Source organism: Lethenteron reissneri, chromosome 12 (genome assembly GCF_015708825.2).
Source record: "Lethenteron reissneri isolate LAM-NWPU_2019-01 chromosome 12, ASM1570882v1, whole genome shotgun sequence".
In the NCBI taxonomy this organism is placed as follows: domain Eukaryota; kingdom Metazoa; phylum Chordata; class Hyperoartia; order Petromyzontiformes; family Petromyzontidae; genus Lethenteron; species Lethenteron reissneri.
The window spans coordinates 5,109,535-5,121,712 of NC_083790.1; the positions used below are offsets into that span (position 1 = coordinate 5,109,535).

The window sequence follows — 12,178 nt, forward strand, 5'->3', positions numbered from 1 at the left end:
AAACTAAACATTTTTTGTTAAACTATAAACATTTTTTACCAGCTATATAGCTCTTTATACTGATTTACTGTATCACTTGATACAGTAAATCTGGCTGTGACGGTCCCACCTGATGACGGAGACTTGTGTTGCCTCCGAAACGTCGTGATTTATTATTTTATTGTATTTCTATTATTACTTTTATTAATTTTAATTTTATTTTTTACCTACGTGACTTTACTGAAGAAACCTAAGAGTATGATTCCTTGCAGTCACGAAAGTTTCAAATCTAGAATTATATAGCTCTTTTTCAGAAGCAATCCAAAATGATAGCTCAACGAAGTGGCTTGTCACGTGGACATTTAAAGGAGCCAAATCCAATGCTCTAAATGCGCGTTGATTCTAAATGTGGAGGGGAAAACCGGAGGACCCGGAGAAAAATCTACGCGACCGCGGGGAGAAAGAACACCGCAAACTCCAAATGAAGGGATCGAACCCACAACCTCCTCCTGTATGACCAGGCGAGGTAGTTAACATCTTGGCACCTTGAAAACAACAATGAAAAATGTAAAGACATACTCTTTGGTTCTTTCGGTAAAGTCACGTAGGTAAAAAAAAATAACAGATCACGACGTTTCGATCGTCTTCAGGTGAAGACGATTGCTTGTGTGGTGATCGAAACTTCGTGATCTATTATTTTTCTACCTACGTGACTTTCCCGAAAGAACCAAAGAGTATGGATTCCTGCAGTCACAAAAGCTTCAAATCAAGATGTCTTGCAAGGCATGTTCCCAAACCGCACTTTGCTGTACCCACTGCCACCTCCTGGCAAAAATCTCACAACGCATCATCTCCACGTAAAATACAGGGTTATTTTTGTACTAGATCACCACCCGACACAGGTTTGTCACGTACACTGCACATGCCAATTTGTTCCTAGCACAGCACACCGGTGTGTTGGAGAGAAAATCCACAGCATTTACAACGAGGCAGTGTTCTTCACGAATTTTCAGACGGTGGAGGGGAGGAGGCATCGTCAGTGTAAGGGCCGCCACAAATTTCAAACTATTGTGGGTTTGACAGCAGCACGATGATGATGATGATGGGGTGTTGTCACGTGTTGTTTATTGTCGGAGACCGCACTAAAGGCCACCAGGGGCTACCAGGGGCTCACGGAGCCTTGAAATAAAGAACGCTGGACCAGAGTGCCCACGTTCCAATGAGCTACAGATGCGATATTGAGAGAAGCTGTGATTTAAGCCGCATCATCTCTACATAACAAAATGGCTCAGTCCCTTTCACACGCACCTTTACATCATCCGCACCTAGTTTACACAACAAAGGCTCATTCCTAACAGCGTGCTTTCAGCCGCACCGAACCTCACAAAAATAATATTCAGAGCCTACCTTGGCTCCTACCACCCTCAACCAGTATATATACAAATACGGTTTTCTTGGAATTTCTCTCACTTGATACAGCAGTCGTGCTGTGACTGTTCCACCTGAAGACGGAAGCTTGCGTTGCCTCCGAAACGTCGTAATTTTATTTTTATTTCACTTTTATTAATTAAAATTTTTTACCTACGTGACTTTACCGAAAAATCCTAAGAATATGCGATATTGAGAGTTGCAGAACGCTTCTAGACCGCCTACCCTTTGCCTCCACAGCTCTGGATAGCGTGCACGCTCCCACAGCTCAATAGATGACATCTATTGGCAGCGGGAGCTTGTAAGCAGCTATTTCTGCAGTGTTCATGTTAGTACGCCCATTTTCTTGGTTCTTTCGGTAAAGTCACGTAGAAGGGAAGTAACAAAATAATAAAAATAAAACATAATAAAATAATTCTCACGACGTTTCGGCCACAACTCAAGCAGCCGTCCTCAGGTGAAGAACAGGTCTGTCGGGAAGACAGCGTCTGAATGGGCACCACGAGGCTTGGCAGCGTATATTTAAGCTGGGTTGGAGAGGAGAAGGGCGCCTTGACAAAGGAATTTGCATATCAAGAGGAATTTAGCATATTTATGTGAAATGCAGATATGGGATTAGTCACTACTTGTGGAATGCGTAGGAGGTGGGGGGGTTCAAAGTCATATGATGAATCCCTGCAGTCACGAAAGCTTTAAATCGAAAAGTACCCCCATTGTTGATAACGAATGCAGTGGTCCTAGCGGCGGTTTGGGTTGCCACCTTCGAGGTACAACAACAACAACCCGCCAGGGAATGTCATGGGAATAAGAGGATCTGACAATACACGAATAGGGGAGAGCTGCGTGTGATTGTGCCGTATTGGGTGCTGTTTTCAGAGCCGTCCCTCGGGTACGGCGAATGGGGGCGACTGCCCCGGGCCCTGCACTCTGGGGGGGCCCCATGCTTCGACAGTTTGCAGGCCGTCGGGGGCCCCACATGGAGTGGGATTTGCCTCGGGCCCCACACCCCCACCATGGACGACCCTGGCTGTATTATTACACACGAAAGCTTCAAATCTAGAATTAATGTATTATTACACAACCGACAAAACCGGGGGCTTTTGATGTCGCAGGAAGACTTAGAGATGTCCAAAGAAAACTAGGTCTGAGGACGAGTCTAGGAAAAACAGGACAGGTAACAAGCTTCCTTACCGACAGCAACTTACTTAGCTGGTGCAGTCAAAATAAGTTCATATACGCAAAGATAAGCCACAGCTATTCGTTAACGTGTTTTTGGCATCGTAATCTGCTTTTCATGTTTCATGGACGAAAGCTGCTTTTAAAGAAGGCTGCACGGAGTTTTTTTTTAAATATCAAATTATAAGTTGCCCTGTGCAGGGGTTACAACAGTGAGTTGGCTCTGCTCAGATCCTGGGTTCAAGTGCAGTGTAGTGAGGGGGCGCCACGGTGGTCAGATGTTAAATGCCTCACCCTGTATGCAGGAGGTCGTGGGTTTGATCCCGACCCTGACGCCTGTATATTAGGAGTTTGCGTGCCTCATGGTCGCGTGGATTTTTCTCCAGGTCCTCCGGTTTTCCCTCCACATTTAGAAACGTGCGTTTAGATTATTTGGCTGCAATACATTTCCACGTGATAAGCCACTTCATTCAGCTATTATTTGTGGTCAGGTCGCTTGTGAAAAGTAGATATATAGCTCAGTGGGCCTTCCCTGGTAAAAAAATGTTTAGTTGAAAGTTTAGTTTAGAGTTCAAGGTCTTAGCCTGATTACAAATGAGTGAAGAAAAAACCCCATCACATTAAATTTAGTTGTGCACTTAATTTAGCAAAATATCAGGTCTGCGACTCCAAAACTTTGTCATGTTTTAACCGAACATTTTTTTATTTACCTAATTTGACTAAATTCTGGTTCCGATCATTAAAACCACCAAATTAAACTCTTATGCAACATGTTTCTCACACCAGGAAAAAAATTCAACATTGCGCCCCCTGGTGTGTTAATTTTAAAAAAACAGCTACAGTGTTTTAATGACAACGGCAGTTTTGTGGATTTCCCATCTACGGGCCGTTTTCCATTCTATAATATTACATTGCTCTGCAACAGCTCCTCATGGATTCTTCTTTTCATGAGACGACACTGATACAATATTTCGAATTGTGAAAAAATACAAACTATGATAAACAAATATTTTGACCCTGCCTTTTAAGCTCTTGCAGTGCCAGAAATCAGCTTCTGTGAAAACATTCTGTGCGTTTCCACTTTCAAGTTATAATTGCTCTGATAAAATCACTTCGCCCGATTTATTATCCCGTAAAGCTGGATAATGTTTTGTCTTACAAGCAGAATGACTCACAAGCAAACCTCTTTATTGAAGGTCTTATTCACTTCCAAGTACGTGCCACACAATCATACTTGGTCATCACATAAACCAAATGAGCTGGAATATTTACAGTGTTACCCAAAAATTACTTAAGGAGTACGGCATATATACATTGTCAACCGGCATTCGCATCAAATCAGTCAACAATTATATACATTACATTCAATACTATACGTATGTGATACAATTTTACATTTCCCCCACTATGTATGTGCCCGTTACAGATTTGTTTGCTATTTTCATTCGGAATGTTTGTTCGGTTAAGCAAAATTGTGCAACTGTAAGCTTAACGACTTAATGCAAACCCTAAAATATAAAACACAAATTGCAAATGCCCGAGACAGCTCGACTGCAAAGGAAAATTCAAGGAAAGTAACCCGGTCTCAGAGCAACCCTGTACACTCCTTTATCCAAAAATTTCAACTCATGACAACGGCAATTGAATGCACATCTGTGTGTTCCGGCCAACATTCCAAATTCATTGAAACCACTAATAAGTTACGTTAACTTACTATCATATGTAGCCCACCCACCATATATACTTTAAGTATCAAGAGGAAAGATTAGCAGAGTAAGCATTGGCAAATCTTGTAACACACCGAGCGACAGTTAACCCTCAAGTTATCTTAGTAAACATTTACTTAATCACCACAAACAGAAGGGTATTGGGGAGACCAAACCTGATTTTTGGGCAATAATGCAGCAGGGTGGTTCAAGTAGAAGAGAGGAGATATTCAGCGGCCATGTGATTAAAGCCAATAGCGCGCACAATTTCATAAAGGCTCACAATATTTTACTTCTAATGCACGCAGAGTAAAAATTGCAAACTATAACCCAGCACACAGTCGATTACCATGCGACTCAGAGTGGCAGTTGATTAAACGGTTATCACACGATAAAATATTTCCTTTCACAAGCGTTATGGGTATACATATATACGTTTACTGCGTTTTCATTCAATAGCCACATTATCATTGATCTTGGGATTTTATAGGGCTTAGCATAAACTTACATATGTGGCTATTTCTAAAACCGTTACAATGTAGACTCTCATTTTGCCAAACCACAAGAGAGTCAATTACAAATACTGGACTGTATACCTTGATTATTTAATTTAATAGATTACGTTTTTTTATAAGCATTGTGTATAGTGTGAACCAATCTTGAAGAATGGCAACGTACCTTTAAAAGCTTGGATACTTTATTACATCAAATAACTGTTTCATTTTAGAATAAAGTCTTGCATCAGCCAACCTGTTCAATACTAATAGGGGTTTTCCCCTTTTTTCTGGCAACAAAATTTACACCTTTTGCAAGGAATCATGTTTAATTTAACCACAATACCTGCAGTCAAATGCAAACAAAAAATTACTCTGATAATTGATGCATTCCTTGCAAAAAGGTGTCAGTTTTGTTGCCAGAAAAAAGGGGAAACCCCATATTAGTATATTTTGGTACTGGCAAAGGAGGTCCTATGATGCAACCTGTTCAATGTCCTCCTAAATACGGTATGTTACTTTAGTGCAGTTGCTAACCCACGTGAGATGGAATGTGGGACAATGGGGAACTTAGGTTAACCATCCCATAAGCCGCGCAGGCAGTGCTAATGCACAGGGGACCCAGAGCCAAGTGGGGGGGGGGGGGGGGGAATTGAACAGAAGAGCCCCATTTAATTCCTTGCACCGGGACCTGTGTAAACCACACAACGCCACTGCCCACACGAATATTTGCGCCCTGCAACAGACATCCCACACCTGTGCCGAACCCGAAGGAAAGCCGGAGGGAAAAGGTCGGTCAGCGATGAGCCGTCCCAAAGCAGACTGCGCATTTTCCAGCAAGCGCAATTAACGGCAGCAGAAGATTTAACGTAAGATGCAATCGCAATCTCCGCCATCAAACGTCGCCGTCGAGTGCGACGCGGCAAAAGGGTATCGTGCCGGCTGAACACAGGCACACTTAGCCTCGGCAAGCATTCAGGAAAGAACAGTCTGACAATTTAGAAAATAAGGGGAGGAAATGCGGCCATGACACACAACAGCCTCACTTCATAAACAAACAACATGGGACCTTCACCTGGTCAGAGTCTGCACTCGCTCATTAGTACTAACGATCCTGCAGCTTAATGTCGAAGGTGAAGAGAGGGGGGGACGCGGGAGGAGGGGTGAGGCTGGAATTTAATCTGCAAACCGCGGCACCCAGAGGTGCATTCGCGCAGCCACTGTGCCCATTCGCCCTGAAATAACCACAGCAAGTGTAAAAATAAATACTGTAATGGACAAGTAGCAGCGGGGTGGTGGGGTGTGAGTGAGTGCGTGCGTGCGTGCGTGCCGTGCGTGCCGTGCGTCCTCAGGAGGTGCTGGGCCGTCGCAGGCCGGGCGGCAGCGACACTCGCTGCTCGTCCAGACGCTTGGCCTGGGTGCGCTGGATCAGGCTCAAGAAGTCCTCGTCGGGCACCGTGGGGCCGCGCGGGGCTTCGGGTGGCGGGGCGCAGCGCTGGTCGTCCAGGCGCGAGCCCTGGCGCACGGCGGCGAGCGGCGGGGGAGCGAACCGTTGGACACACACGGCACGCAAAAAGGAATCCACCGTTACCAAAAAAATGTATAAGACGTCAAAAAAAACGGTGATAAAACAAATGAGATTTTTTTGGTCGATTTTTGTCATTGTGTAGATTTGATATAATTAGAGAACGGCGCAACCCCCTTCTTATCCGTGACGAAGTGGGGGGGGGGGGGTGAAGCTCGTGTATCAAGTTCAATTTCATGTATTTGGTGTAGCCCTGTGAGCCATTCGGATCTTGAATCGGGTGCAACCGCAACAAACAAAAACATGAACAAAAAACATCTTAAAGTGACTAAGTGCAAACAGAAAATCCAAGAAAAGACAGCAAAATATTGCAGAAAAAACACCGTACACCAACGCTGTGTGCAAAAATCCCAGTGGGATGCAAGTCAAACAACAACAACAACCACAAGACAACTTAGATTAAGGCCATCAGTCTAGCTCTGTACTACAACAAACAAACATGGCTAAACCAATACACTTTTCGAAATCACCAAAATAAAGCCATGAAAGCAATGAAAAATCAATCATAGGAACTGTGACAGAATTTTCACAATAAATGGCATAAACAACATGTACTACCAAAACCTTGCAGCCATAGCCATCTCAACGACGACCGGGAACCGCTCGCAACGGCGGGCACCCCCAACTTGTAGAAGTGCGGCTGTGACCCCCACCCCACCCCAACCTGACCTGGCAGCGGACGAGCATGTCGAAGAAGTCGTCGTCGGGCTGCGGGACCTCCCCGTTGGCCAGCAGCTGCCCGAGGCCTCCGCCGGCGGCCGCTGCTCCGCCGCACTCAGCCACGTTGAGGCCGGGCAGGTCGGAGCCCGTGGCGCGCTGGTCGTCGAGCCTCCGTCCCTGCGTCTGCATGATGAGGTCCAGCAACTCCTCCGTCTGCGGCGACGGGAGGCGGGCTGCGCACGGACAAAGATCCCCCCGTATAGCGTCAACAGACCGCTGGAGCCAGTGCTGTTAGCGAGCAGCACCTATGAAGGCCAGAATGAACGCAACCAATAGGAGACAAGCGAACGGTGTGTAAAGACAGCGTCCTTGTCTCCTTACAGTTCCTGTTGGTTGACACCGTCAGTGAAGAGGCAGTGTCTCCCGGGGACAAGAAGGAACAGCGTTGATCGTCCATGCGGTCAGCCTGGGATCGACTCAGCTGCTCGAAAAATCCTTCGCTGTCCGACGACGGTTCAGGGCTGATCCTCTGCGCATGGATACACGTGGATACGCATCAGCACAAGCAGCTGTCACAGACAATGCACCCCGAAACGATCATTCGGGAAAACATTAAACGTCCATAAACTTCACGTGCAGAGCTGCAGAGAACCGGAGCCCCGATTTAAAACATGCCTCTATTTCCATTCGTTCTGCTGTTGTCCATCACTTCTCGCGTGTTTTTCACTGATTCTATGCCGATGTTATCTGCAATCAAAACCACACGTCCTATCAATGGACCGTTAACCATTTAAACAGCAAGAAACGTCCACTAAAGCGATATCGTAACCGCACAGCCATCGAAAAAAAAATAACCTACCAATCTGTGCCACAGAAATAATACTTGTATTACTCCTGCACATTTTATGTTACTTTAAAATGATTTCAAGTTGACTGAAACCTTAAATATGTGAGGCAACACGATATTCAGACGAGTTGAAAGTGCACGTATTTTTCAGCACACTTGTTTTTTTTAGCTGTAAGATTTTTTTTTTTTGTAAGAAACAACGGCGAGAGCTGTAACTTAAAAAATGCCGGTCACAATAACTTTGTCACTACGGCCTTGAAAAAAATCAGGTTATGTACAAATACAGCAAGACCCTGCTTCGTCGTCCACCTCGGGACGATAAGGTATCTACGCAGCAGTGGAAATTTCACTAAAGGTCAGAGTTCAGATAAAAACAATGCACCTCCGCTTTCCGCGAACAATCCAAGAGCCGGCATTTAAAGATCACAGCCCGGCCCTGAGGAGATAAAGGACACGTCATGGCAATTCCAAAATCACTGGCCGTGTACGATATGCTGAAACTCGATTTTAATCTGAATTAATCTGAAGCCACTTGATCTAATACCGAGAACGTATAAAATGATCAATGTAAAAGGATTGCCAAACAAAGTCTTTGAAGTACACACAATAATTTCTACGCATTTCTTTTCACGTAACATCGCAATGAATTGACTTATCTGAGAACACAAGTCCCATTTTGAAAATTCACAATTAACACACTTGTGAGTAAAACAAATGAACACTTTCAAAATATATTTCCTTTCAAAGGCGAAAACCCTCCGCTACAGACTCGCTGCGTGCTGCATGCCCCGCCACAATACTCGCTCGTCCCTTCCCCGCTCACATTCTCACGAGTGGCAGAGTCGCACTGCCGTTGTGATCCGCGGTGCTCACGAAGGCGCGCACGACACAAATATATACCCCACGAAGCATGCTGTGACGGCGTTCCCTCTTAGTATCAACACGAAAGAGCATTGGGTTTGGGGGGGGGGGGTTCTTGGCCGGATTAAGACACGGGGCTTTAGGGGCTGCAAGCCCAGGGGCCTTTGCCAGCTGTAGGGGCCTCCAGAGATGAAGTGAAAAGTTGTTTCATTTGTGAATGCTGAATTTTATTTGTTGTGAGCCTTGTAAAAATAAATTGTATTTTTCTTTAACTTTGTTTTCTCTTTGAAAATATTACTGGGGCCCTCACAGTACCTGTAGCCCAGGACCCTACAACATCTTAATCGGGCCCTGTGGGTGGTGTGGGAAGCGGCCGTGGCACCACCACCACAGGTGGGATCGGCAGCGAATCGTGACAACAAATGTAATTTCCCTTCCTGGCGACGGCTTACAAAGTCGCGCTGGTGAGTGTTGTTGTTTGTTGTTGCCACTGCGGTGCCGCTCGCTGGCGTAAAGACAACATTATTATTTCTTGACTTAAAGCTTTCGTGGCTGCAGGAATTCATATTCTTTGGGTCTTTCGGTAAAGGAAAAAATAACAAAAATAACTACGACTTTCGACCGCTTGTGTTGTGATCGAAACGTCGTAGTTTTTGTTTATTATTTTCTTTGAACCTATCTACGTGACTTTACCGAAAGACCCAAATAATATAACATTATTATTACAAGTCCCTGAAGCTGTGCTCACTCACACGCGGGACGCGAGGACGGGCTTAAGCCTGGCAAGGAATAATCAGATGAAACCGGCCCCAAGTGAAATGTGTATTGGGTGCACAATGCGTGTAATTATCGCAACTTTATATCAGTGGCTCGAACGTGCCACCTTACTGTGCTTGGTATCGTTACGGTAATTCGTGTCACGTATTGTACACACTCAACATACTTCCAGTACGAATGCTTGAGTCTATGAAATAAAAAACCGCAGTTGTGTTATCCCTTGTGTAATCACATATTGGAACAAGGCCCTCAAGAGGGTGGGCTAGGCCAAATTAAGTGGATGTTCAAAGATAATTTTCCTTTACAGTTGGTAGATTATCAAACGGTAACGACTGGGGTGAGACCATCAACTGTGTACACAACCAGGAATTCAAACCCAGATCAAATCAGTTTAGCACGTGTGTTGCGACCAATATTATCCTGTAATAAAGTTTTTTTTGGGTTAGATCGCGTAAATATATATCTGTCGTTAAACCCACCCGTGCCAGTCACGTTACAAACCTTACTAATTGGCTGTGTCGGGTGGCGGTAGGTTTGGCGACACATTTATGTTTACGCGATCTAACCCCTAAAAAAACTCTATTACAGATCAAATCCGAGATCTCGTCGTTCATGCCTCAGACCCCCAGAGAGATCGATTGTAATGATAATAACGCACTGTACATTGTTATCCAGAAATTCCTCACTGAGTCAGTCTCTACATACTTTGTTTAGGACTTTCCCGGCTTAGAACGTGTCAACGATTACTCAAAGATTATTTTGTGTGTGGCAGGAAACCAATGTAGCCAGAAGAAACACCACACGTAGAAGGAAATCATATCACGGATAACACTCGCACACACACACGATGGATCCGAGCACTCGACTCACCCCCTCCACCAAAAGCTGCGGGATGAGAGGGCATGCGCCAAGACGCCTAATTTAAACACACGAGGTGGCTGGGGTGGCTCACACATCAGACTGCTGAGCTGGCATCACCGTGTGCCTTGGGTGTGAATTCAGGAGGCAGCTCTAATGAGTAAACCTGGTTTTCGAGCGCATAAAAACACCCGTAGCATTACATTTGGGTTTAAACTTAATTTGGCTAAATTCCAACTGTCATGCTTTAAAATATCAGTTTTGAATCCAGGAGGCAGCTCTAATGAGTAAACCTGGTTCTCAAGCGCATAAAAACACCAATAGCATTACATTTGGGTTTAAACTTAATTTGGCTAAATTCCAACTCTCATGGTTAAAAATATCAGTTTTACTGTCACGTGATGGATATTACTCGCAGTAGCAAAGTGTTTGGTAAAGAGCTGCTCCCCTCCTATTGTGGTGCATGAAGGGATTGTCAGAGGTAGCCTCTCTCTTATCCGCTTCCGTGGGCAGTTTTCTAACACCGAGAGGCTTACACTGCCAAGTTGACACATTGTTTAGTGACCCGACGCCGGGAGCCAAATGGGGATAAAACTACGCGGAAATAAATAGAACAAAAACGACATCAACCCAGCCGCGAGAGAGCATCGACTGCACCAGTCAATCACGCGCGTTCTGGACTCACCATGTTGGGAAGCTGCACCGTGACATCGTCTGTATCGGCGGTGGCGGCTGCGGCGGCGGCCGTGGATCTCCGCTCGGCGGTCGTGATGCCCTCACGGTACTTGCGGCCCTTGAGACGCGACGGGAGGAAGGAGCAGCCGGAGAGTTGTTTGACGAGCGGTGGGCGGCCCTGGCCTGGACTCCTCGCCTCGTCACCACCGTTCTGGCTCTGGGAAGACAAAGTCAAAAAATAAATACAGGCGAAATCTCGCCTTAGCTTTTGTGGAGATTTACACGGCGCCTTACAACAAAGGCGATTTACAGCAATTATAGAAGTGTACCATGTGGTGATAATGGTTGAGATAATAGAGACTGGAGTTGTTCTAGATTTGAAGTTTTCGTGACTGCAAGGATTCATACTCTTAGTTCTTTCGGTAAAGTCACGTAGGTAAAAAATGAAATTAAAATTAATAAAAAATAAAATAATAATAAATCACGACGTTTCGGAGGCAACACAAGTCTCCGTCATCAAGTGACTTGATGCAGCAAATCCGGCTGTGACGGTCCCACCTGATGACGGAAACTTGTGTTGCCTCCGAAACGTCGTGATTTTTTATTATTTTAAAATTAATTTTAATTTCATTTTTTACCTACGTGACTTTACCGAAAGAACGAAGAGTATACTGGGGTTTTTATTAAAAGTGGTGGTGTAGTTATGGTGACAGGAGAAGAGGCAGGTGAGGTTAAGGAGAGATTGGGGTAGGGGTCGTGATAGGGGTAGTGATAGGGGTAGTGATAGGGGTAGGGTTGGTGATAGCGTTTGGGGTACGTCTGGTCGTAGCTAGGGGAGGGGGGCAATGAGTAGCTGAAGCATGATGGGCTCGGGAAAAGACATGGGTTTTAAGGGAGGAATGGAAAAAGAGAGGGTTTTTAGCCCTGAACGGTACCGCATATCATAATCCACTTGCACGTTCAAAGGGAAAACTCCAATTCTCAGCTGTCTGCTGTCTCAGCTGAGATGCTCGTGAAAGCGATAAGTTCAGAACTGTGTAATGATGCACTTATGCCAGGTTCTGATGTAACGGAGCAATATCATGTTTTTTTACATTTACAGTGGAATAAGAAAAACATGTTTTTTTATTTT

At 45.0% G+C, this 12,178-nt stretch overlaps 1 protein-coding gene across 2 annotated transcripts in view; it reads right to left on the minus strand.

Annotated features, from left to right (window-relative positions):
- Positions 1-3,760: 3,760 nt before the first annotated feature.
- The window catches only part of LOC133341792 (G-protein-signaling modulator 2-like), a 52,366-nt gene continuing 43,948 nt past the window's right edge, over positions 3,761-12,178 (minus strand). For both annotated transcript variants that reach the window (XM_061550514.1, XM_061550513.1), the window contains 4 exons: positions 11,057-11,263; positions 7,410-7,557; positions 7,038-7,261; positions 3,761-6,299 (listed from right to left, as the gene is read on the minus strand). In XM_061550514.1, coding sequence (XP_061406498.1) covers positions 6,132-6,299; positions 7,038-7,261; positions 7,410-7,557; positions 11,057-11,263 — 747 coding nt within the window. In that variant the 3' untranslated portion in view covers positions 3,761-6,131. The remainder of the gene's footprint in view (positions 6,300-7,037; positions 7,262-7,409; positions 7,558-11,056; positions 11,264-12,178) is intronic.